General features: G+C 41.5%; 1 protein-coding gene across 5 annotated transcripts in view; it reads right to left on the bottom strand.

Annotated features, from left to right (window-relative positions):
• si:dkey-127k13.1 overlaps positions 1 to 27,996 on the bottom strand; it is a 108,239-nt gene that overhangs the window by 30,873 nt on the left and 49,370 nt on the right. For all 5 annotated transcript variants that reach the window (XM_039767132.1, XM_039767129.1, XM_039767131.1 and 2 more), the window contains exons 11-12: positions 15,192 to 15,271; positions 3,841 to 3,901 (exon numbers count right to left, since the gene is read on the bottom strand). In XM_039767132.1, coding sequence (XP_039623066.1) covers positions 3,841 to 3,901; positions 15,192 to 15,271 — 141 coding nt within the window. The remainder of the gene's footprint in view (positions 1 to 3,840; positions 3,902 to 15,191; positions 15,272 to 27,996) is intronic.

Raw genomic sequence — 27,996 nt, 5'->3', positions numbered from 1 at the left:
TCTTCCATATTCTTTGGTTGTCTTCTGTGTGTGGCTCTCTCTCTCTTCAAGTCACTCAATAGGATTGAGATCTGAGCTCTGACTGGGCCGCTCCACAAGGCCGAGTTTGTTCTTCTGAAACCATTGTGCTGTGGATTTGCTGCGATGTTTGGGCTCGTTGTCCTGTTGCATCACCCAGCCTCCTCTGAGCTTAAGTTGACGGACAGACACCCTCACGTTATCCGGGAGAATTTGTTGATAAACTTGTGAATTCATTTTCCCTTCAATGATGGCAGGCTGTCCAGGCCCTGATGCAGCAAAGCAGGTCCAAATCCTGATGTTCCCTCCACCATACTTAACTGTAGCGATGATGTTTTGATGTTGATATGCGGTGCCCTTTTTACGCCAAATGAAGTTCTGCTTGTTCCTCCCATATAGTTAAATTTTGGTTTCATCACTCCACAGAACATTTTCCCAGTACCGTTGTGGAGTGTCCAAGTGCTCTTTCACAAACTTCAGGTGTTCAGCAATGTTCTTTTTTGATAGCAGTGGCTTCCTTCTTGGTGTCCTGCCATGGATTCTTTTCTTGTTCGATGTTTTGCGTATAGTTGACCTCTTCAAGTCCTTTGCTGTCACTCTAGAGTTCTTCTTTACCTCATTGCTGACTTTGTGTTGTGCTCTTGGGGTCATCTTGTCAGGGCGCCCATTTCTAGGCAGAGTAGCCACAATACCAAACTGTCTCCATTTATAGACAACTTGCTTTACAGTAGACTGATGAATATCTCAAATGTCTGAGATGACATTGTAACCCTTTCCAGCCTTATGCAGATGAACAATTCTCCATCGTAGCTCTTCAGACAGCTCTTTTGTGCGAGGCCTGATTCCCATCTGGATATGCTTCTTGTCAAAAGCTCAAACTCAAACTTTATAGTGTTTTTGATCAATCAAAGTCAGTCTGGGCCGCATCTCTGAACTTGTTTCATTAAATGGACTCCAGGTGTGCTAAATTCGGACTGCAATGAGCTTTTTAAAAAGTCATTAGCTTAGGGTTCACTTACTTTAAACCAACCTTCAGTTTCACAGTTTGAATGATTTATTCAAAATGGTCACAAATTCTCTGAAAATCTGTGTATCTTTTTAGTTCAAGGAGATTATGCTTGTTCATTATTGGGACTGACATGAAGATAGGACCATGTTTTACATGGGAATTAGACATAAATAGAGAGAATTCCTAGGGGTTCACATACTTTTTACTTTAACTGTATGTGACATTTTGAAGAAATCATTAAAGACCTGAATGGTACCAATCAGAAAACATCATCGCACTAATGCAATATTATTTGAAAACTAACAGCAGCAGATTGGGTATGAATTTATGCTGCGCTGTTAGTTATTGTCAAACTGGGCAGGTAGCGTGAACGTGACTGAGAGAATAAAACTGAAAAAAAGCTAACTTTTACAAGTACCATAAATTTACACCCGATGTTTTCTGATTGGTACTATTCAGGTCATACAATGATTTCTTCAAAATGTCACATATATTTGTCTCTTTCTTTTTTTTCCCCCGGTGCTGCGTTGATGTCATTCACCAGAAGGCATGAGCTTATTCAGTGTGGCAGGAGCACGCAGGTGGCTGATTGCTTGTGCTATAATAAGTTTGACCTGGCAGCGATCAACGCACATATACTGTGCAAGGTATGCACAGGGGCCACTGAGAAAAGAAGAGCGTTCTTGGCTCACCTTGCAGAGGAACTTTGTTATCGCGTCTTACAAGGAAAGGCGATGGAAAAAGAAAAGGAAGATGCAACATCGACAACCTTCTGTTCCAAGACCGCCACTTCCTCCAGGAAAGCAAACTTGGTCAGTGTCAGGTGCCACTTCAATGTAATATGAGCCACAGCATAGAGAGAAGTGTGTACATTGCAACAGGTACACATGTCCTAAATGTAGGAAGGACGGTCCTTGGGTGTGCGGGAACTGTTAACATTTGTATTTGATGATTGCATATAGCGTGGAACTGACCTCTCTTTACTATTCCTATACAGTTCATAAAATGATTATTATTCCAAATATCTTATACCAGTAACAGTGCACTGCTATAACGATAGCGTGCAGTGAATACACTTGACTTCAGCATTCCCAATTCTCAGACTCTTTCTCTGTACGTTTATAATTTGTTTTCTCAGAGGTCGATGCGCTTGTTGCTTCCTGAGCAGATCATCTTCTCTCCACCCTAGCGGCCCGCGTCTTCTCTTCTTCTGTCGGCATCTTTCTGCATTAAAACTGATCAAGTCGGTGTTTGTGTTGCAATTACTTAGTACGTTTTCCTTAATTTTTCATGTAAGCTGGCACTTAAGTCTTCAATCTACCTCAAGAATGATTAAATATATGAAGAGGTAGGGGAAGCGACGGCAAAGGTGGTAGAGAATGAGAACAGTGCCCATATGCATGCGCCGCTGCTGCAAGTTGATTCTACAATAAAATAAAAATAAAAAAAGGAATAACCTTGGAAGTCAATCATCACCCCAATAGCGGTTAGTAGACGTCATGCAGTATATGTGTACCAAATTTCAGGTCAATAGGTGAAACAGTTTGCGAGCTACTGGTGATTTAAAATCCAGGACAGACAAATGGACAGCCATGGTAGCGTATTATATGAGAAGATACCCATGTCTCTGTTTTTTTGTTAGTGTGGCTTTGACATCACAGACCATAACGTGCATACTAATTCAGCATGAGCAGGAACACTGAATAAAACTAAATAAAAATAAATCAAGTGACAATGAGATACGAAGAAGGCAGATTCACCAGCGTCAGTCAGTCATTGTCCAACCCGATATATCCCAATACAGGTTCACGGGGGTCTGCTGGCGCCAATCCCTGCCAGCACAGGGCGCAAGGCAGGAACAAATCCCGGGTAGGGCGCCAGCCCACCACAGGAGACACACACACACACACCAGGGACAATTTAGGATCGCCAATGCACCTAAACCTGCATATCTTTGGACTATGAGAGGAAACCGGAGCACCCGGAGAAAATCCACACAGACACGGGGAGAACATACAAACTCCATGCAGGGAGGACCCGGGAAGTGAACCCAGGTCTCCTTACTGTGAGGCAGCAGTGCTACCACTGCGCCACCGTGCTGCCCTAACACAAATCAAATGTATGTTTTTATTGTATTATAATATTAACAATAAGAGCAGCTCACTACTCAAAACGGTAAATTTGCCGGGGAGCTGGTTTCAAACTCACAACCTCTGGATTATAACTCAGCAGTTCTTGCTGCTGCACCACAGAAGCTGTTGTATTCTGCTTGTACCTTTTATGAAAGTGTTTATTTGATCTTTGGCCATCAGCCTTCACACATTATACAGTTCATGTCTACATTTTGTCCTTTATTACTAAAACATGAAAATGTTTCTTTTAACAATGTGTTTACATAGATTGTTGTACACACATGAAATTATTTCCCCTATACAGCTCTAGGTAACTCAATCCCAGATAATCAGGGCTGGAACTGGAAGAACTTCTTGCCCATTCTGCGGTGGTGGGGGTGTGTGGTATAGTAGGCTGCTTGCTGCTTATCGGCTTACTTACAAGACAAAAGACGCTGATGGAGAGGTGCGAAGGGATTTAAGGTGGTCCGGGTTTACGAGTTTTTTCGTAGGCACTGGTAATAATTGTAGTGTTAATTTAAAATGTCACAAGGAGGAAGGTAAGAACACTTGCGGAGGACAGCACTGGGCCACTTTCATTCTTTATTTTTTGTATTTTAAAAAAGCAGACAATCACAGTTGAAGTCTTTCAAGCTCTAGGAAAACAAAGTAATGAAAGAAGAGGAGCGGGGAAACACTTACAATGAACGTCTCCTTTTCGTCGCAGTCAAATGGCTTCAGTGTTCTTAGTGAGACACACAACCTGGAGGAGGAACAAAGAGGGAAAAATAATTCACAAGATTTACCAACATTTCATAGGCTTGCAGCTCTACATTCAAAACTGAATAGCATTCACTCCTTGACGCAAGGCCTTTATTGGTGAATATTTGCCTCAATTGCAAGTACGCAAGACACAAGGGGTGGGGGCACCCATTACAAGAATTGGTCGATAGCACTGGAGTAGGGCGACATTATCAAGTATGTATCACAAGCTCCTGCTTCACACATCATGAAGACCTTTGAGAGGCTGGTCTTGAGTGCCACACTGGTGCGTGTGCTTCTTTCCTTACAAAAACTGCTGCTGGGATTGTAACAACGCAGGTATTTTTGCTTCATTAATATTGCATTATGTTACCTGTTACTTTAAAAAGTATTCAGGCTATATAATGCACATTTTTTTTTTATTTCTTTACCCTTCTAACTCTGAGATTGTGCTGCTGGGCTTTAAACAATCTAAACGAGAACAGGACTCTCAGTCCAACAAAGCTCTCCAGTCCTCTCCACTTTATTCTTCCAAAATAACATCAAGTCGAGTTTTGAAGGTCCCTGAAGTCGTCCTGTCAACCACACTTCTTGGTCACTTATCCCATGTGTCTGTGCTTCTCTGTGTAAAGAAAATGTTCCTAATGTTTGTGTGAAAATTACCCTTCACAAGTTCCCAACTGTGTCTCCGTGTTTCTGATAAACTCATTTTAAAGTCAATGTCTCGATCCACTGGACTAATTCCCTTCATAATTTTAAACACTTCAGTCAGGTCACCTTTTCATCTTTTGCTTAAACCGTAAAGGCTCAGCTCTTTTAATCTTTCTTCATAATTCACCCCATGTAGCTCTGGAATCAGCCTTGTCACTCTTCTCTGGACTTTGTCTAGTGCTGCTATGTCCTTTTTATAGTTTGGAGACCAAAACTACACACAGGACCCCAGATGAGTCCTCCCCAGTGCGTTATAAAGCTCGAGCAAAACCTCCTGTGACTCAGGGCAGGTCTGTCTGGAAAAAGTCCAGCTATTGTTAAAATAACAGGTTGCGTGGCATTGATGTAACTTGTCAGTCAAGTAGAGCGGAGTGGAATGCACATGCGTCAACAGTGATGACTTCCCTGGACCAGTAAGTTGGGGGCGCTAGATGCCGTTGAGTTAGCATGTGTACTGTGGGGTCGTCACACTGAAAATGACGGAGCGAAATGAGAAACGGACATGCAACAAATATTGCATTAAGCTTGAACATTCATCCACGGAACCTATTCGGATGATTCAAAAGGCCCACCCATGCATCACGTCTCGTGCAGAGTTTTTTGGTGAAACGTCTAATCATACAGGTAACTCCAAATCCCTGAGTCCATAATGACTCCTAAATCCTTCTCATAAGGTGGACTTTTGATCTTCAGACCTCTCATTGCATACTCAAACACACAATGCACTGTACGTTCAGAACAACAACATAAATGTACCCATACATGAAATACTGAGACTGATTATTTCATCCAGGTGAAGGAATAAGGCGATCGCCTGAGCATTTGCATCAGGAAATTCATCTTGTGGACGGTTCTATCATCTTCTACCTGAGGCTGCTGAAAGCATATAGCGGGGTAAAAAAGTATTCAACGTGTCATTTTTCTCAGTAAATCTATTTCTAATGAAGCTATTGACATGGAATTTTTATCAGATGTCGATAACAACCCAAGTAATCCACACATACAAAGACATCAAAACAGATAAATCCATCAATTATCTATATTAATAAAAGGCAAAGCCCTCACTGACTGACTGACTGACTCACTCACTCATCACTAATTCTCCAACTTCCCGTGTAGGTAGAAGGCTGAAATTTGGCAGGCTCATTCCTTACAGCTTACTTACAAAACTTAAGCAGGTTTCATTTCGAAATTCTACGCGTAACAGTCATAACGGTCGACAGCGTCCGCCATGTTGAACTTTCTTATTTATGGCCCCATCTTCACGAAATTTGGAAGGCGGCTTCCCTGCGCTAACTGAAACCGATGTACGTACTTATTTCGGTGGTATGACGCCACTGTCGGCTGCCATATTGAACTTTCCAATGGTTTTTGTTACTTATGGGCCCATCTTCAAGAAATTTGGTACACGGGTTCCCAACGCTAACTGAATCCTACTCACGTGCATATATACTTCCATAGCCTGCAGCTCGGTCACCGTGTAAGGCTGCATTGGGTCCCCCATCCCAACACCTCCCACGTTGTTGGCTGCCTGCCTATATAAGGCCGTCCGTCGCTCCGGTCTGTTCATTCCCTTCCTTACTTCGCCACGGGATTCACGTCTCCCTGCTGATAACTGCAGCCTTTTTATTTAATCCACGGCTTCTCCACTGTTTTATTGTTCATTTATTACGCTTATAGTTATTGTGTAGGTATTTAAGACTTCGTTTACATTGTTCAAGTACCCATTTCTTTTACCACTCCAACCGTACCCCCATTAACATATCTATTGAGTTGATCACCATCGATCAAAGAACTGTCACTTACCAAGTGGTTTTTTTTTAATGCCCGGAGATGGCACCTGCCTTTTCCATTCTCTGTGTTACATATTGCACGGCCATATCAGGCTCACTCTTGACATCCGGAGCAACATTGTCTTATGTGTTGAATGACTGACAGGTTCAAGGTGTGGACTGATAACGGTACAGGAGATAATTAGACTACACAGGATCACTAGAAGAGTGAAATGATTAAGCCCTTCACCTATGCTTCTGCATGTGAGTTGACGGCTGCCGCTTTCAAGTGTACCGAAATGGCCAAAACTTTTACACCTTTGGAGAACCGCCAATGCCTCTTAAACATCTTAGATTCACAGGTGACGATTTCAGTAGTGGACACTTTGATGTTTATGAATGTTTCAACTCTCAAAAGCTGGATGTGAAGTTATCGATGAAGCCAGTTGTATGCTTACAACACTTGACAGATGCCGAATGTCACTTCAACACAAGTCCTGCAAATACTAACGTAATTGAAACAAACCATGAAACTCAAACTGATTATGACAACAGCAATCCAAGCTGTGAGAAAACAGTAAAAAGGAGGCGTAACACACGGCGTGGTACATTTTCTGATGCAGCTAGACGGAAACAACTTTGTGACGCTGCCGCCAAATACTCGCAGAAAAATCCACAAGTTAGATATGCTGTCGCTAAATATTTGCAGGCAAATCCACAATTTAACAGAGACACTGCTGCTAAATACTCGCAGGCAATTCCACAAGTTAATACCGGGAATGCCTGTTAAACATCTTAGATTCACGAGTAGCGATTTGGGTAGTGAACACTTCGATGAATGAAACCTGTTATCTTTACAATGGTTGACAAACATGGAATATAACTTGAACACAACACATCCTCCAAATACGAACCTGATTAAAAGAAATAATGAGAATCAAATCCTTGATGACAGCAACACTCATAACAGTCACAAAACAATTACATTGACAATCATGTTATGTAATTTTTAAAATGTTTCCTTTTCTTTTTCATAACTTCTTTAAACACACTACTTCTCTGCTGCGAAGCGCTGGTATTTTGCTAGTGTGTAATAAAGTGGAATGACACAGGGAATAATATTGAACACGCTTATTGAAATGTACAGTGGTGTGAAAAACTATGTGCCCCCTTCCTGATTTCTTATTCTTTTGCATGTTTGTCACACAAAATGTTTCTGATCATCAAACACATTTAACCATTAGTCAAATATAACAGAAGTAAACACAAAATGCAGTTTTTAAATGATGGTTTTTATTATTTAGGGAGAAAAAAAATCCAAACCTACATGGCCCTGTGTGAAAAGTAATTGCCCCCTTGTTAAAAAAATCACCTAACTGTGGTGTATCACACCTGAGTTCAATTTCCTGATTACTGCCACACCTGTTTCAATCAAGAAATCCCTTAAATAGGAGCTGCCTGACACAGAGAAGTAGACCAAAAGCACCTCAAAAGCTAGACATCATGCCAAGATCCAAAGAAATTCAGGAACAAATGAGAACAGAAGTAATTGAGATCTATCAGTCTGGTAAAGGTTATAAAGCCATTTCTAAAGCTTTGGGACTCCAGCGAACCACAGGGAGAGCCATTATCCACAAATGGCAAAAACATGGAACAATGGTGAACCTTCCCAGGAGTGGCCAGCCGGCTGACCAAAATTACCCCAAGAGCGCAGAGACGACTCATCCGAGAGGTCACAAAAGACCCCAGGACAACGTCTAAAGAACTGCAGGCCTCACTTGCCTCAATTAAGGTCAGTGTTCACGACTCCACCATTAGAAAGAGACTGGGCAAAAACGGCCTGCATGGCACGATTTCCAAGACGCAAAACCACTGTTAAGTAAAAAGAACATTAGGGCTCGTCTCAATTTTGCTAAGAAACATCTCAATGATTGCCAAGACTTTTGGGAAAATACCTTGTGGACTGATGAGACAAAATTGAAATTTTGGAAGGCAAATGTCCCGTTACATCTGGCGTAAAAGGAACACAGCATTTCAGAAAAAGATCATACCAACAGTAAAATATGGTGGTGGTAGTGTGATGGTCTGGGGTTGTTTTGCTGCTTCAGGACCTGGAAGGCTTGCTGTGATAGATGGAACCATGAATTCTACGGTCTACCAAAAAATCCTGAAGGAGAATGTCCGGCCATCTGTTCGTCAACTCAAGCTGAAGCGATCTTGGGTGCTGCAACAGGACAATGACCCAAAAGACACCAGCAAATCCACCTCTGAATGGCTGAAGAAAAACAAAATGAAGACTTTGGAGTGGCCTAGTCAAAGTCCTGACCTGAATCCAATTGAGATGCTATGGCATGACCTTAAAAAGGCGTTTCATGCTAGAAAACCCTCAAATAAAGCTGAATTACAACAATTCTGCAAAGATGAGTGGGCCAAAATTCCTCCAGAGCGCTGTAAAAGACTGATTGCAGTTATTGCTGCTAAGGTGGCCCAACCAGTTATTAGGTTCAGGGGGCAATTACTTTTTCACATAGGGCCATGTAGGTTTGGATTTTTTTCTCCTAAATAATAAAAACCATCATTTAAAACTGCATTTTGTGTTTACTTGTGTTATATTTGACTAATGGTTAAATGTGTTTGATGATCAGAAACATTTTGTGTGACAAACATGCAAAAGAATAAGAAATCAGGAAGGGGGCAAATAGTTTTTCACACCACTGTATTTCATACTTAGTAGAAAAGCCTTTGTTGGTGATGACAGCTTCAAGAAGCCTCTTGTATGGAGAAATGAGTCCCATGCATTGCTCAGCTGTGATTTTGGTCCATTTTCCACACAAACGCTCTTCAAATCTTAAAGGTTCTGGGGGGTCTCTTCTGTGAACTCTGATCTTCAGTTCTTTCCATAGATTTTCAATTGAATTCAAGTCAGCTGATTGACTGGGCCATTCTAGCAGCTTCTTTATTTTCATTCTCTGACACCAATTGAGAGTTTTCTTGGCTGTGTGTTTGGGGTCCTTGTCTTGCTGAAATGTGCCCCCTCATTTCACCTTCAGCATTCAGGTAGATGGCAGCAGATTCTTCTCAAGAATGTCCTGCTACATTCCTCCATTCATTATCCATCAATTCCATGAAGTCTGCGAGCCCCACACCATGATGTGCCCACCTCCAAACTTCACTGTTGCTGTGGTGTTTTTGGGGTGATGTGCAGTGACATTTCTCCTCCAAACATAGTGTGTGCAGTGACATCCAAAGAGTTCAATTTTGGTCTCATCTAACCAGACTCTATTCTCCCAGTATTACATTTGCTTGTCCAAATGTTGTGCAGAAAACTTTAAATGAGTTTCAACGTGCTTTATCTTCAGCAGTGGAGTCTTGCGTGTTGAGCGTGCATAGATATCAGGTTGGTGGAGTGGATTCGCTTACTGGACCTGCTAATTCCAGGTCTTTCTGAAGCTCTCGGCGAGTGGTCCTTGGCTCTTCTGATTCTTCTTTTGACTCCTCTGTCAGAAATCTTGCGAGAAGCCCCTGGTCGTGGCCGGTTTATGGTGACATGATGTTCTTTCCACTTGTGGCTTACGGCCCCAACAGTGATCACTGGACCATTCAGAAGTGTAGAAATATGTCTGTCACCAATGCCATCAACAATAAGGTTGTGAAGGTCTTGAGAGAGCTCTTTGCTTTTACCCATCATGAGATGCTTCCTGTGTGACACCTTGGGAATGAGAAACCTTTTTCTAGGCCATCAATGAGGACTAAAGCAGCGGATATTCATTTGAAATGATAGGAGGCTATCAGGATTGACAGATGTCAGCTGCTTTCTTGGCTTTCCAATGAAATGAAGGGATTGTGTTCAAAAAACGCTTTAGTTGCCTCACATTTTTATGCAATCGTTTTGTTCACCCCACTGAATTAAAGCTCAAATTTTGGTAATGTACATAACTAAAATTTGAAAAAAATTGTCTCTCTCCAAATATTTATGGACCTAACTGTATGTGTGGATTACTTGGGTTGTTACTGACATCTGGTGAAAATTTCATGTCAATAGCCTCATTATAATTATATTTACTGAGAAAAAGGTTGACACGTTCAATACTTATTTTCCACGATATATGTGACGCTAACACATCAAGAGGCTCACTGAGTGCATTGGAGATGTGCAGACCACAAAATCCTTACGTGTCACCCACATAAGGGTTTACATGGCCAAATAACTGAGTTACTCTGTGGCGGTGCAGGTCCTGCTCCATACTCCCACCTTACTTCTGGAAGCCTCTCAACCTAGCACCGCTGGTAATGTACCCAGATGAGCTGGTCTGATGGGGACAAATCAAACTGAAAAAGGGGATGGTGGAAAAGCTGCAAATGATTTTATTCAATAAAAAAACAAAACAAAACAGTGTCCAACTAAAGTGCAGTGCTCAAAATGTTCATAAATAAATAATAATGTTTAAAACAAGGCTAAAACTAGACTAAAAACCTGCAGCAGTCATTGGGGCCACACCAGCCAAGCAAAGCTCCTTCCCTGTGTCTCCAAGGCTCACTTATCTGGAGAGACTTCAGCCGCCACAGTCCTCATGCTACCAACCTCCATCTTGGCTGCTTCTGCCGGCGTCTGCCAGACCGCTCGGCATCGGTTGTCCTCCCATCTTCCTTCTCACACATGTAGTCGTCTCTCGGATCCCCAGGGAGGACTCCATCTCGACTGAACCCACTCCTCAACCGCAGATCCTTCACTCTGACCCGGGACCCCTGACCTCTCTCTTTCAGCTAGCTGGCTTGTACACTCTTTTACTGCCCTAATGCCGCACTCTCACTCTCCAAAGCCTTTCTTCCTTTTTTCCGCTCTTTCCTCCTTTCCGTTTCTCCTGTGCCGGCCTTTACTTATACGGCTCAATGGGTGCAGCGGCTCAATCATACACCGCAGGAAGCTGATTAACTGAGGACGATCGTACCCTCACTCGCCCCAATTACCTCATCAACTCCCCGCCGCTGCACAGTTGCACCCACGAAGATTGACACGGCCAAAGGGATTTAAAAACTAGCCTTTCATTCAGAGCCGCGGACCCGCTATACCACACTGAGAAATCTTTGTTCGGCAAGTTTCTCAGACATCAATAACCCGGTTTCTCAAACCAGAATAAGGGTTTACATGACATTTTAGAAAGCAGGTCTCCGTGAATAAGTAGCTTATTGAGGCGGATGTAAACACACTGATTAGAATGCTTTCTGACTTTCACTGCTAATCAGAGAGTGAACTTCGCCTCTCGCACACAATTCACATCAACATCTACAGCATTACTCACAAAGCTGAGGCTTTCAATCTGTGGCACAAAGGCACGCCGTTCCAATCTGAACTGTGTGACCCAGTCGATTTGCCCAGGGCTGTGGAGTCGGTAGATAAATCCTTCGACTCTAGACTCCGACTCCTTAGATTCTGGTACCTCTGACTCCGACTCCTCTGTATTTAATCTGCTAATATATTTTCCATGTTGATTGAAGGAAGGCAACATACACGTCGTCATTTAACCACAGAACTACTGTCTAGTAAGCTGACTCTCTACCGTATTGGCCAGTTTAAACCCCTGAACACCCATCAGGCCACAGCACGCACCTCTACCTACATCATTACACTCGTCTACACTTACATGAACTTGTTAAACACATTAGATCTGAAATCAAATGGAAAGCCTTTTGTAATGTACCATAATCCAGATTACAATATGTGAATGTCAGGTTGTATAATCGCTCAGTAGAACTTCACACTAGTAGTAACACAACTATGCACTTGGCTTTATTCTTACATTAGAGCAGTACTTAATTAGGACTATTGTTTGTGAAATAGGACATTTGAACTTGCTGTATTTTTTTTTCATTACAATTTCAATTTATTACGTGTCAGTACATTTTTGCCGACCCCAACTCCAGGTACCCAAAATTGTCTCAGAATTTGCCCCCTCGGATCTCACATTCTTGCGTATGATCATTCTGTAGGCCAGAAATGAGATTTGCATACTTGCACCCAAACATATAATTAAAGCCACACCACAAATAAAGCTTCTAAGCAAGCTCCGGAAACAGGACAGGAAACTCTCTGCAGGGTTTTTTGGCCTAATCTGCTTATTGCATCACTGCTAACACGAAAAGATTTGAGATGCACAGCCCTGAAAATGTGTTCATGGCAACAAACCCATCAGTCTATCGGTGGTAAATGTAAAGATGTTATGGGAGTAAAACCTCCATTGTCAAAAAAAAAAGCAAGGGGTCATCAGGGCGTAATGCATAACCGTTTACAAACTGCAAGTGTTACTATTATTATTATATAAAGAGTAACACAAAACTGGTACAACTCGATAAAATATACAGACTCAGAGATAATCCAGTCACATGTTGTCACAGGTGGCCGACAAGATCCACAAATGGAGGATACATTAGGCTCTGCAAGGTACTCGGAATTTAATCCACTTAACAGATTTCCGTTCATGCAGTTAAATAATCTGAAAATAAGAGTTTTATTTTTTTTATTTCACGCTCATATTACCCCATCAAACCAAGCTGCACCTTCTTCTCAGAATGCTAAAAGCAACTCACTGCAACAACGTGGCTGTTATAAAAAAAAAAAAAAGACAAAAAGTACAAAAAAAAAAATGGAAAATACCCATATATTCATCGCTGAAATTTACTGGGATTTATCTGTTTGCATGTCTGGGAAAACCAGTAATATCCTGAGTTGTTAATATTTCCCATAGGAGACTCCCAGGCATGGCAGCACGGTGGCACAGTGCTAGTCCTGCCGACTCCTGGTAAGGAGACCAGGTTTTATGTCCCGGGTCCACCCTGCTTAGATTTTGCATGTTCTCCCCGTGTCTGTGTGGGTTTCCTCCCACAGACCAAAGACATGCAGTTCAAGTGAACTGGTGATCCTAGTGTATGGTTAGTGTGTGTGTGTGTGTGTGTGTGTGTGTGTGTTTCCCTGCGATGGACTGGAACCCTGGGTCCAGTGTTTGATCCTACTTTGCACCTATGCTAGCTGGGATAAGCTCCAGCAGACCCCTGCAACCCTGTTGAGGACTGAGTGGGTTAGAAAATGACTGATTGACCAACATCCAGGTAAACAGGCAGGAAAACGAGGAAGAAAGGAGCTCAGTGGTCAGGAACTGCATCTCTTCAATCATTGGTATTGTTCAGACAAATATAAGACGGTCTTTACATAATGAGCCCAAATTGCAAACAGACATCTGAGACATGGGAAACTGAAAGAGACACGAGAAGTGCTTAAATCTGCTCTAACAGTGGGGGGACCTCCTGGGGCAAATTTATTAAAGACTAACTGTCCCCTGCAGCTCCACTCGTGTAGTAGCGACACAGGACAAACTTTTAAAGAAGATTATGAGGTGACATGATGGAAGTGTTTAAAATTATGAAGGGAATTAGTCCAGTGGATCGAGACTGCTATTTTAAAATTACTTCATCAAGAACATGGGGGACACAGTTAAAAGGTTAAGGTTAAATTTCACACAAACATCAGGAAGTTTTTCTTTACACAAAGAACGACAGACACTTGGAATAAGCGACCAAGTAGTGTGGTAGACAGTAAGACGTTAGGGACTTTCAAAACTCGACTTGATGCTTTCTTGGAAGAAATAAGTGGAGAGGACTGGTGGGCTTTGTTGGGCTGAATGGCCTGTTCTCGTCTAGATTGCTCTAATAGCAAAACGCAACAGAGATTTCTCTAAAATCTCTGGATTTCCACAGTCAGTTATAAAGTCCTAGTTCTGAGGCAACTGCCTATCCACAGTTTCCCAGACTGCCTCATTCTTCTTCTTGTACAGTACTGTATCACACACAAGGAAAACAGTACGTTGCTTATAGAGTTTGGTCAAGACGCTGGTAGAAGAGAGAAAGGGGTTGACAGCAGCACAGAAAACTAAAGACGGCCTACTTCCACATCTAACCAAGAAAATACAAATCAACCTGGAGAGCCACAGAAACGTCAAACTGTGGCTCCTGCTTGCATCTTTTGGGCTCATCGTTATATAAACAAAGACCATCAGCCACACTTTACTTAGAGAGCAGGTCACGTAAGCGTCAGCACAAACCAAACTCTAAACCAAATAAAAACTTACACTAAACATTAAATCGGCCAGCCTGTGGTGCTCCAACTTCCTTTGATGACATGTGGTCTTCTGCTGTTAAAGATTCACATCTGATTTTTTTTTTGTCAGGTGCCTCCTGATGGTGGTTTCTCAGACTGCTTTAAGGATTAGCAGTTCCATGACTAATAATAATAATAATATTCATTTGTTACATTTATAGACTGCTTTTCAAGGTACTCAAAGCGCTTTACACAGTGAGTGGGGAGCCACTTGAATTACCACTAATGTGCAGCATCCACCTGGATGATGCGATGGCAGCCATATGTGTGTTAATACACTCAACACCAATTAGCTGTTAGCTGGTGAAAGCATGAGAGATAATTAGCCAATCAGAGGACAGGGGATGATTAGAGGGTCCACAACAACCAGGCCATGGCGAGCAATTTAGCCCGGACATCAAGAGACACCCTTTTCTTCACGAAGGATGCCCAGAGATCTTTAATGACCACAGAGAGTCAGGACCTTGGTCTTACATCTCATCCGAAAGATTGCGCCATCTTTGCAGCACTGTGTCCCCATCACTACACTGGGATATTGGGATTCATATTCAGACCACGGGGTTGTTAAATGGATTAACGACTAAACGTTCTTGTGCAAGACGGTGACGGTGCGCATGTCTGTGCAGCCTCGGCCTTAGTGAACAGGACTCCACACTTACCCTTTGCGATTTTTGTCAGTCAACAGCTGCTCCACAAAAACGATGCTGGCTTTCTTATTCTTATGATTTACGCTCTTGACCTGCAATGGGGTTGTCAGAAGGAAAAAAAAAACAAGATTAGCCATCACTCTAATTTACTGAATTGTGAACATTAACCCTGGTGTTTCTTTTTTATTTATTTTGTAATCTTTATTGAGACCGCTTAGCTATTAACTTAACAAACGGGCTCGATAAATTGAATGGTCTCCTCTTGTTTCTCCTTTTAATTCTGTCTTAGCCAATCCTGCAGCAAAAGCCCCTCATAGGACTGCAGAAAACACAATGGGTGCTTTGTGCAGTGACTACCTAATAGTGGGTGTGCAGTTCACAGTAATTGCATGGCTTTACTTCTAAATGACCACATTTTCAGTCATTTCATTTTTTCCACTTCTTCAAAGACACATTTACTTGGAGATGAAACATCATAACAAGCACAAATGCTTTTTTGTCCAAGTAAAATCTTTAAAGTGAGGTTAGGCTCTCGAGGCTGTCCAGTATTGAAGGGGCACAATTCAGATCTGTGATGGCAGACAGCAGCTTTGTAGAACGGAAGAAGGCCAGCATCTGTGTGGGAGAAGTGGACCCCTGTGGCGACTTGGGGTTACCAACTATCCCAGGGAATAAACTTTTTTTTTTATTAAACTGCAGACTGCTTAGCTTAAGTTTTCAGTTTTGCTCAAATTGAGGGGTCAGTGTTAGGACCGATGCTACTTTTAATATCTATAAATGATTCGGATAGGAATATAAATAACAAGCTGGCTAAGTTTGCAGATGACACCAAGACAGGTGGGTCGGCTGATAATTGCGAGTCGAATGAATCAAATCAGAGCGACTTGGACAACACACAGGCAATGGAAGATTTCTGGAAGATGAAGTTTAATGTCAGTAAATGTAAAGTATTACATGTAGGAAGTAAAAATGGAAGGTCTGAATACACAATGGGAGGTCTGAAAATCGATAGTTCACCTAATATGGCTAATAATACACTAACATGGCTTTCTCATAGCTTTAGTGTAACCCTGGTATTCTGTATATGCATTTAATTATCACTTTTACCATGGCGCCACAATCCATACTAACCCCTTTCTTTGCTGTTCTTTTATCAGTTTTCTGTGGTGGTGTTCAGCGCCACCACCACCTGATCAGGGCACCATGCAGTCGACTACATTGATGGATTGAAGGCCAGAGGTCCACATGACCATCATCATCATCTAATTCTTCCACGTGAAGCTTGAAAACCATGAGGACTGATTGAGAACATTTATTTTAGGTAGACTGCCCAGTGGGGGCTGAGTGGTCTCGGAAACCCTGCAGATTTTGTTTTTCTGTCCTCCTGCCCATTGGATCTTACTGTATTCTTTGTTACTTAGTATTGCCTAATCTTTTTTTTATTTTTCTTTCTTCGTCTTATAAAGCTCTTTCAGCTAAATCAATTTTATGAAAATGTGCTGTAGAAATAAATGCTGTGATTAGGTGGAGTTGTAGTGGACTCGACACTATCAACTGTCAGATGGTGTTCAGAAGCCATTAGGAAGGGTAACAGAATGTCCTAAATCCTTCTCACAAGGTGCTCTCTTGATTTTTTCAGACCTCCCATTGTGTATTCAAATCTTACATTTTTATTTCCTATTACTTTACATTTAGTGACACTAAACTTCATCTGCGACAAATCTGCTGTCCAGGTCACTCTGTAATGTATCTGCTAATCTTAGTATCTTCTGTAGACTTCACCAGCTTGTTACTTATATTCCTATCTAAATCATCTCTCTCTCTCTTTATATATGTATATGTATATATGTGTATATATATATGTATATGTATATATATATATTTTTTTTTTTTAATTCAATTTCTCGGATGGGTTTTTTCTGTTTTTGCAGCATAAGGATGGCTTCTTTCACTTGCATGGAGAGCTTCTTTGACCGCATGTTGTCTGTTCACAGCAAAATCTTCCACATACAAGCACCACACCTCAAATCAACTCTAGGCCTTTTATCTGCTTAATTGATAAGACATAACGACGGACTTGCCCACACCTGCCCATTAAATAGCCTTTGAGTCAATTGTCCAATTACTTTTGAGCCCCTGAAATGAAGGGATTGTGTTAAAAAAATGCTTTAGTTGCCTCACATTTTTATGCAATCGTTTTGTTTAACCCACTGAATTAAAGCTGAAAGTCTGCACTTCAACTGCATCTGAGTTGTTTCACTTAAAATTCACTGTGTTAATGTACAGAACCAAAATTAGAAAAAAAGTTGTCTGAACAAATATTTATGGACCTAACTGTATATTAAAAATATCAGCAACCTCAGTATTGACCCCTGTTGGTCTCCACTCTTATCAATCAATTCTGATGAAGTTTCTCAAACCTTCACCCGCTGCTCCCTGTGCCTGAGCCAATTCTGTCCCCATCTACACACCACACCCTGCATTCCCACTTCTTTTAGTTTGATGCCCTAACGCTCACGTAGCAGCTTATCAAATGCTTTCTGAAAGTCCAAATAAATAATATCATATGCTGCACTTTGATTGTATCCTTTTGTTGCTTCCTCATAGAATTCCAGCATGTTAGTAAAACACAACCTCCCTCATCTGTCCCAATGCTGATTAGAAAAACTCCTGTCCTTGCCATATGAGATGTTCAAGTTACTCCTTCTCACAAAACATTGAAAGAAAAAAACGGGTGTCAGTAATATAGATGTGGAGTCGCGTTTTATGTGATTTTGAGGTTTACAGATATGATATTTTTGATATTTGATGAGTTACTAGCATAATGTTAGAAATGACAAATTTCAAAATGAAGCATGCAGGGTATCGTTTTAGACTACTTCATTGTGAACAGAATGCTATTTTTGATCTTTTACTAGAGGCTCTATGGACCTTAATCAGAAGGGAATAAATGGCAAATATCTAATAAGATAGGAAATAGAGACTTTCAACATTTTAATTGAAGCACACATTTGAAAATTTCAAACATCTGATTCAATTACTCTTGATTACTTTTTTTTTTATATTAATTTTATTGCAATCCATACAAAGCAATCAAGTTTTTACAAAAATAAAAATTGAGTTAAGAACAGATCGATTCCCACCCCTGAGAGAAAGAGCAAGTCAAATGGCGTAAAATTTAAGGCTTGTAAATATACCTAAATTAATAAATTCTCTGTGCTTTATGAACTTATTTTAAAATATTACTGATTAGATCCTGCCATGTTTTGAAAAAGGTCTGTACAGATCCTCTAACTGAGTATTTGATTTTTTCCAATTTTAAATAATATAACACATCAGTTTCCCACTGACTTAAAAGAGGAGAGTTTGGGTTCTTCCAGTTTATCAGAATAAGTCTGCGTGCCAAAAGTGTAGTGAATGCAATCACAATTTGTTTGTCTTTCTCTCTTTAAGCCCCTCTGGAAGACCCCCAAACACAGCTGTTAATGGGTTAGGAGGGATTGTGAGTCCAAGGCTGTCTGAAAGGTAATTAAAAATGTTTGTCCAGAATCTATATATTTTGTCACGCTTGGGACACAGATTTGCACAGAGACACAGGAGGTCGTAGAAACAAGAAGGATTTTTATTCAAACACTGCAAACACATGAGCTTAAACGTGCTCCATGACAAGTCAGAGATGACAGTTCCGCTTGGAGCAGAGAGAGAGATAAAAGCAAACAATCAATTCCAAAAACTGACAGGCGCTGCGCAAGGCTTATAAGTCGGCGGAGTACCGCTCGAGGCTTGTATTACGCGTTATAGTGCAAGGATAAGGAGCAATGTGAGGGTGGTAGTCAGTGTTTCAGGGTTTGTGGTTTTCCCAGGGGCGTCTGTATCTATTTGGGGTGCGATCAGCCCTCCAGCTCACAATATAATTCACTAAGGCAAGACAACCATGGAAAGCACGCCGGAAGGGGGCATGGATTCACTAAGCCGCCGACAAGTGAGACAACTATGGCGCACGCAGGAAGGAGCCACGCCCACCAACTCCAAGACCAATTGGATACGATGACAACTCACAGAGCCACGCCCACCAACTCGGACGCGACGACACAGAACAACCGGCGTCATTTATATTCGTCTGTTGTAGAGGTCACATGCAGCTCCGACCCACATTGACTGTTAATAGAGGCATGTTTCTTGCGGAGGTGAATCGCCATATGCGGCGTGTAAAACTGTTTGTGAGGGGTATCCCATGGGATCCTTAAAACGTTCCTTTACAACTGAGGTTAAAACACAATGAAGTGAGCAGTCTTTAAAAACGAAGTTTTGATTACGACGCCGCGACGCGTGCACTATAGCAAACTGTTTTACACGCTACATACAGCAATTCGCATCCGCAACAAACATGTGTCTTCTTAGATACTCCTGCACTTTGTACACACCCCCCTCCCACCGTGGTCGGGTGTCTTGGTGGATTATATATAGAAAGGCAGCCAAAACCGCACAGAGCAATGAAAAGTCTACGTGAGTCACAGGTGCATCTGGACTGTACAAAGACGACAACGACTCGAGTGACGAGTTGAAGGTGGGCACATGAACAGGCAGTGCATACTGAACGAGAAATCAGCAGACTAGGATGACGGAGGGAGCGGAGTGGACGTCCTTCTCCTCTCCTCCCATTCCACCCTGAGCGCCGCACGGACGATTGTGTGTTGGTTCGTTCCGTGCATTGGTTAAAACCCAATGAAGGAAGCAGTCTTTAAAAACCAATAAGCCCTGTGCCTCTGTTTCATTACCGTCTCACCTGATTCACCAAACAGGCGATCCGGCGGCGTCATTCCCATGACCCGCGGGCAGCCAACCGGGTAACCAAAGTCTTTGGGTTCAGGGGGGAGTATGGTTACAAAGCTGAAACTTAAAGGAATTGACGGAAGGGCACCACCAGGTGTGGAGCCTTTTGCTTTATTTGACTCAACACAGGAAACCTCACCTGGCCCGGACAAAGACAGGATTGACAGATTGATAGCTCTTTCTTGATTCTGTGGGTGGTGGTGCATGGCAGTTCTTAGTTGGTGGAGCGATTTGGCTGGTTATTTCCGAAAACGAACGAGACTCCCACCTGCTAAATAGTTACACGACCCAACAGCGTCGGCGCCCAAATTCTTAGAGGGACAAGTGGCTTTCAGCCACGCGTGAGATTGAGCATTAACAGGTCTGTGATGCACTTTTATGTCCGGTACTGCACGCGCTACACTGAATGGATCAACGTGTGTCTACCCGGCGTGGGTAAGCTGTTGAACCCCATTCGTGATGGAGACCGCGGCTTCCAATTGTTCCCCACGAGCGAGAAATTCCCAGTAATGCGATGGGGTCATACGCCGCACTGATTACGCCCTTTGTAAAGCTCCCCATAGTCGGGTGACTTGGTGGATTATATATATATATATATATATATATATATATATATATATATATAAAGACCAGCAAAATACCCGTGCTTACAGCGGTGAAGTACTGCATTCAAATTTTTATTAAGAAGAAAATTAAACCTTTTTAAACTGTGGGACAATATGCCAATAATTATTTGTTAAGGATCTCTTTGTATACCATGTTGTCAGTTCGGCCCTCCGGTTGTAACATGACCAAGCTGTGCGCTGAGCTTACTTTTGAGCATGTAACTTACAGTTGGCCATGTGAACAGTAATCTTGTCTCAAATCTCACAGCTTGGATTGCTGCTGTCATAATCAGTGTGAGTTTCATGGTTTGTTTCAATTACGACAGTATTTGCAGGATTTGTTGTGTTGAAGTGACATTCAGCATCTGTCAAGCGTTGTAAGCACACAACCGGTTTCATCGATAAAATCACATCCAGCTTTTGAGAGTTGAAACATTCATAAACATCAAAGTGTCCACTACTGAAATCGTCACCTGTGAATCTAAGATGTTTAAGAGGCATTGGCGGTTGTCGAAAGGTGTAAAATATTTGGCCATTTCGGTACACTTGAAAGCGACAAACGAACAATTCAGCGGCAGCCATCAACTCACATGCAGAACCATAGGTGAAGGGCTTAAGCATTTCACTCTTCTAGTGCTCCTGTGTAGTATAATTATCTCCTGTGCCGTCATCAATCCACACCTTGAACCTGTCCCAGTCATTCAATACATAAGACACAATGTTCCTCCAAATATCAAGAGTGAGCCTGATATGGCCGTGCAATATGTAACAAAGAGAATGGAAAAGGTAGGTGGTATCTCCGGGCATGGAAACCACTCGGTAAGTGACAATTCTTTGATCGATAGAATTTCTTGAAGATGGGCCCATAAGTAACAAAGACTGTTGAAAAGTTCAATATGGCGCCGACAGTGGCATCATACTACCGAAATAAGTACGTACATTGGTTTCAGTTAGTGGAGGGAAGCCGCCTACCAAATTTCGAGAAGATGGGGCCATAAATAAGAAAGTTCAACATGGCGGACGTTGTTGACCGTTATGACCATTACGCGTAGAATTTCGAAATGAAACCTGCTTAACTTTTGTAAGTAAGCTGTAAGGAATGAGCCTTGCAAATTTCAGCCTTCTACCTATACGGGAAGTTGGAGAATTAGTGACGTTTGGAATATTCAATATGGCGGCCGACAATGGCATCATACCACCAAAATAAGTACGTACATCGGTTTTGGTTAGCGCAGGGAAGCCGCCTACCAAATTTTGTGAAGATGGGGCCATGAATAAGAAAGTTCAATATGGCGGACGTTGTTGACCGTTATGACCGTTACGCGTAGAATTTCGAAATGAAACCTGCTTAACTTTTGTAAGTAAGCTGTAGTGAATGAGCCTGCCAAATTTCAGCCTTCTACCTACACGGGAACTTGGAGAATTAGTGATAAGTGAGTCAGTGAGTGAGTCTGTCAGTGAGGGCTTTGCCTTTTATTAGTATATAAAAAAGCAGCCGGAACCGCAAAGAACAAAGAAAAATCAACGTGGAAACCGACTGAGGCGGTGTTTGGAAAATTAACAGTTAACGTGACTCACAGGTGTGTGTGGACTGTACACAGATGAAAGCGACTCAGGTAGGGAGTTGGGGGCGGGCACATAAGCGGGCAGTGCGTACTGAACGAGTGCCGTTCAACCCCGTCCTTCGCTTTGGAAGGAGAAAGCGCGACGGCACCACTCCGGTTTTCAGTCACGGACAATTGTTTGTTGGTTCGTAGCGTGCATTATTGCAATGTTACTTTTCTTGGGTGGTTTATTAAATTACGGATTTTTCAAATGTTTATTTTTTCCTCCGTGCTTAAAAATCATTTAAAAAGCAGCCTGATTATGCGGCATATGCTACGCCACGGGTTGGCTAGTAATGTTAATTTGGTGCAGGCCCAGAACATGTGACCCAGTGAGGCTGGGACTTGGTTGCAACTCACAGGTTGGATCATGCCCTGGAAACATTTTGGAGAGTTTTAGTCGAGACAGATGTGCTCGATATATAATTTTGAGTTGTATAATTGTATGCTTTGCATATGGAGCTCGAGTGAATTATCTGCATTGCTACTTTCCACTCCTTTTCTGATATATTAATTGAGAGATCTTTTTCCCAGTGTCCTCTTGGATCTTTGAAAGGGAGGGATTGTAAAATGATTTTATATATTGTAGAGATGGAGTCTAAGTCCTTGAGATTGAGCAATATTTTTCCAGCATGGATGAGGGTGCAAGATGAGGAAAATCTGGAAGGTTCTGTTTAACAAAGTTCCTGATTTGAAGATAGTGAAAGAAATGTGTAGCTGGAATGTTAAATTTGGAATGTAATTGTTCATAGGATGCAAAAACGTTGTCTATATAAAGATCTCTAAGCAAGTTAATTCCAAATTTTTCCAGATATTAAAAACTGCATATGTTTGTGAAGGTTGAAAGAGGTGGTTCTCTTGCAGAGGTGCCACAGATAGAAGCTTCTCCGTCTTAAAATGCTTTCTACATTGGTTCCAGATTCTAAGTGAGTGGAGCACAATTGGGTTATTTGTATATTGCCGATAGCGTGTGTTTATTGGAGCACAGAGCAAGGAATACAAAGAAGTACTGCAGGATTTTACTTCTATTGCGGTCCATGCCTGTGTATGTTCTTCTATTTGTGTCCAGGTTCTTATCGCCTGTATATTTGCTGCCCAGTAATAAAACTGGAAGTTAGGTAGAGCCATGCCGCCTTCTGCCTTTTGTCTTTGTAGGGTCGCTCTTTTGATGCGTGGATGTTTTGAATTCCAAATAAATGAGGTTATTGTTGAATCTAATTGCTTAAAGAATGATTTATTAATGTATATTGGATGTTTTGAAATAAAAAGGAGCTTAGGAAGAATATTCATCTTAACAGTGTTAATTCTTCCAGCTAGTGTGAGATGAAGGGTTGACCATCTATGCAAGTCTTGTTTAATTTTTTCCATGCAGACAGCAAAATTTTGTTGATATAGAGCTTTATGTTTACTTGTGATGTTTACCCCGAGGTATTTAAACTGTTCTGCAATGATAAAAGGTAGGGTATCTAATCTAATATTATATGCTTGAGAATTCACTGGAAAGAGTACACTTTTATTCAGATTAATTCTGAGACCAGAGATCTTTTGAAATTCTGTGAGTGCTGCTAAGACTGCAGGCACAGAATTTTCTGGGTCCAATATACAGTACCATGTCATCTGCATATAATGAGATTTTCTGTTCCAGTCCTTCTCTGCTAATCCCCTTTATCTGATCAGTATTTCGACAATGTATTGCCAGTGGTTCAATGGCAATGCAAACAGCAGCGGTGACAAGGGCATCCTTGTCTAGTGCCACGTTCTAGTTTAAAGTAGTCTGAGCAAATGTTATTGATGCAAACTGAAGCTTCTGGGTTAGTATACAGTAATTTAATCCATGCACAAATGTTGGGCCAAACCCAAACTTCTCCGATGTAGTAGAAAGGTATTTCCATTCAATCATGTGGAATGCTTTTTCTGCATCCAATGATATTATTATTTCTCGGGTGTTTGATTTAGTTGGTGAGTATATTACATTAAACAAGCGTCAAAGATTTGAAGATAAGTGCCGGCCCCTAATAAATCCAGTTTGGTCTTGTGATATTACCTAGGGGAGCACTTTCTCCATCCTTCTAGCTATGATTTTAGAGAGTATTTTAACGTTGTTATTCAGAAGTGAAATTGGTCTGTATGATGCACATTGTAATAAGTCCTTATTTTGTTTTGGAAAACAGTGATTAGTGCTTGGCTAAAGGTTTGTGGAAGAGATTGGTTATCTCTGGCTTCTGTAAATGTTGCTAATAGGAGGGGAGCTAGCTGAGCGGAGAATTTCTTGTAAAATTCTGCAGGGTAGCCATCAGGGCCTGCTGCTTTCCCACCTTGGAGTGACTTTATAGCATCTAGTAATTCTGATAACGCCAGAGGTTTATCAAGTTCCTCCACACTAAAAGCATTTATTTGTGGCATCTGTAATGTCTATTGTGTATTGTCTTCTTTAAACTCAGTAGTATATAGGGATTTATAGTAGTCTCTGAAAGTGTGCATTATATTTTTGTGTTGGACGATTTTATCTCCGTTCGTGTTGATGATTACCGAGATTGCGTTGCGCACTTCTTGCTTGAGAATGTGTTGAGCTAAAAGCTTATTAGCTTTCTCTCCATGTTCATAGTAATGATGTCTGGATTTGTAGATTAGTTGTTCAGTTTCTTTAGTTGTCAAGAGGTTTAATTCCGAATGTAGAGCCTGTCTTCTCCTATGTAGAGTCTCGCTTGGTAGTCTGGCATGTTCTTCATCTATTTTAGTAATTTCGCTTTTTATCTCTGCTACTTTCTTGGCTTCGGATTTATTTCTGTGGGAAAGATATGAGATAATCTGTCATCTTAAGAAGGCCTTAAGAATTTCCCCAGAGTATTCCTGCAGAGATCTCGGGGGATGTATTTGTCTCTAGAAAGAATTTGATTTGTTTGGATATAAATTCCATACAATTCTCGTCAGCTAATAGAAGCGGGTTGAGGCGCCATCTGCGGGGTGAGTGTATGGGGCTTAGTAATTTTAGCTCCAAGATCATAGGTGCATGGTCAAAAATAACAATAGCATCGTATTTGCAAGATTTAGTCTTAGGCAAGAAGTTATTGTCTATAAAGAAGTAATCAACGCTGAATCTAACTTTCTCTCTTTCTTTCCTACGTGACGAAGCGGAAGCGGAAGCGGAAGTAGAAGCAGACAATGGCCGACAGTGAGATGAATCGCGTTGCCATCGTTGTCGAGGAACTCCAGGCACTCGACAAACAGATTCAGAAACTCCTGTCTAGACGAAGGTACCTCAGAGACTTGAAGACTCGGCTGCTGGACAAACCACACCAAACAACGAAGCGGCGTAACATCAACCCCACCTCGTGCGCTCAAGTCCAAGGGCAAGTAAGCTTCACCCCAGCCTCGTAGGAACAACGCTGATGAAGACCTCGACGGGTTTCAGCTTTGCAGGCGGGGGTTCAAGGCTAGAACACCTCCAGCGGCACAGGCGAGCATTCAAATCCAGAATCGATTCGACCCTCTCCGCGTCCCCAGTCTGCCTTCAACCCCGGGTGATATAATCGTGGTAGGTGATTCCATTGTGCGAAACCTGAATATCACGTGCCCTAATCAAAAATCCTTTGTTTCTTGTTTTCCGGTGCTCGAGTTGAGATGTGATGAGGCGGCCCGACCTTCTACCAGAAGCACAAGAGGGCAATTGGATCCATCATTCTACATGCCGGCGTAAACGACATAAGGCACCGAGAGTCAGAGGTTCTCAAGGCTGACTTCGCAGCACTAGTTGAAGACACGAAGGAGAGGACCCCATCCGCAAAAATCTTCATCTCGGGTCCACTACCTCTCGTCAGGCGATCGCATGAATACTACAGTCGTCTGCTGGGTTTAAACAACTGGCTGAGAGGCTTCTGCGAGAATCAAGACATCGGGTTTATAGACAACTGGGATCTTTTTTGGGAAAGGCCGTGCTTCTTCAAGCGGGATGGACTGCATCCGAATAGATTTGGCGCCCGGGTCCTCTCCGAAAACATCGCTAAGGTAATTCGTCTATCTTGACTGTCTACTTCTACTGCTAACCCCTTACGTAATGCTACTGGTTTGATAGGACATAATGGCTTAACAGAGTCTTCCGTTAAAGTGCACATCATTAATAATCTAATAACAAATCTTAATGCACGTAAAAATCTAGGCAGTGCGGCAAAACACCAATAATTTAATTGAAATTACTACTTCAGATCAACACTGCATTAAGACTATAAAACGGATTGTAGATTACATAAAAAGTACACACAGAGCGCGTTAACAAAAATAACTTAATTTTTGTTCCGATTACCGATAACACGCATAAAATTCAGCTCTGCCCTTCAGAAACATTAAATATGGCACTATTAAATGTTAGAGCTTTAACTAACAAGACATTTTTTATAAACGATCTTATTAGTGATAGAAACATTGATTTTATTGCGCTAAATGAAACATGGCTTAATTCCAATGGGCGGCAGTTTTAATCGAATCTGCGCCCGGATTACAGTTTTACTCGTGCGACCGCCAGGGAAAAGGGGCGGTTTGGCAAACATTTACTCGAGCGATTAAAATGTAAAGATGTTAGTTTTGGTAAATTTAAGTCCTTTGAGTATCTCGCCGTTGTTATTCATGGAGATTCTCACGTTCTCGTATTATCCGTGTATAGACCTCCTAAATATAACGCGTCTTTCCTTGAGGAATTCTCTGACTTAATGTCAATTTTAGTTACAAACTATGATGCACTCTTAATAGTCGGCGACTTTAACTTTCATGTCGACAATCAGTGTGACCAAAAGTAAAGGAATTCATGAACCTCCTGGACTCTTTTGATTTGAGGCAGCTCGTAAATCAGCCTACACATAAAGCAGGTCATACGTTAGACTTAGTGATTACTAAAGGACTTAAAGTTGATATAAAGCAGGTCACTGATATCGGTCTATCAGACCATTTCCTTCTACTATTTAATATAGAAATAAAGATAGAAAACGCTCATGAGAAGCATTTTGTTAAAAACGCTTCTTTGACTCATCAGCAGCTTTAAAGCTTACAACTATTCTAAGCAATCAGTCCGTTTATAATGCCAGCTATAATAGCGAGGATAATGTAAATAGTAAAGTGGAAAACTTTAATTCTAAAGTAAGAACTGCTGTTGACATAGTTGCACCTGAAAAGACAGTTAAAAAATCCTCTAGTACTGTTATTCCATGGAAGACCCAAAGAGTGTCTGATTTAAAAAGAACATGTCGTAGAGCTGAGCGTAAATGGAGGAAAACTAAACTAACTATCCACTATGAAATATTAAAAGTTAAAATAACAGAATACAATAACACTGTCCGTCTTGAGAGGCTGCTATTTCTCTAATATTATAAATAACAATGCTAGTAATCCCAGAGTCTTATTTTCAACAATTGACCGTCTGTTAAACCCAGGTAACACAAAGGAATGCCCCAGAATACTTCCAGTGAAACCTGTGAGAACATTGCTGTATTTTTCACTCAAAAATTAATGATATTAGAGATAACATAGTATATCTCCCCAACACTGCAGAACCTCCAAAGCCCGGTACTCCGTTATAAACAAATTAAATGCTTTCACCAGGATAGATTTACCTGAATTACATAGTATAATCTCTCAACTGAAACCTCCACCTCGTCCTTGACCCAATACCAACCAGGTTTTTCAAAGAAATATCAGGCGTCTAATTGACAATATTCTGGACATAGTAAATTCGTCATTAGATACGGGGGTCTTTCCAGACTGTCTTAAGACTGCTGTAGTTAAACC

This window comes from Polypterus senegalus, chromosome 10 (genome assembly GCF_016835505.1).
Source record: "Polypterus senegalus isolate Bchr_013 chromosome 10, ASM1683550v1, whole genome shotgun sequence".
NCBI classification, from domain to species: Eukaryota; Metazoa; Chordata; class Cladistia; order Polypteriformes; family Polypteridae; genus Polypterus; species Polypterus senegalus.
The sequence above is the reverse complement of the archived record's forward strand: the minus strand, read 5'-3'. Positions and strand labels throughout refer to the sequence as shown.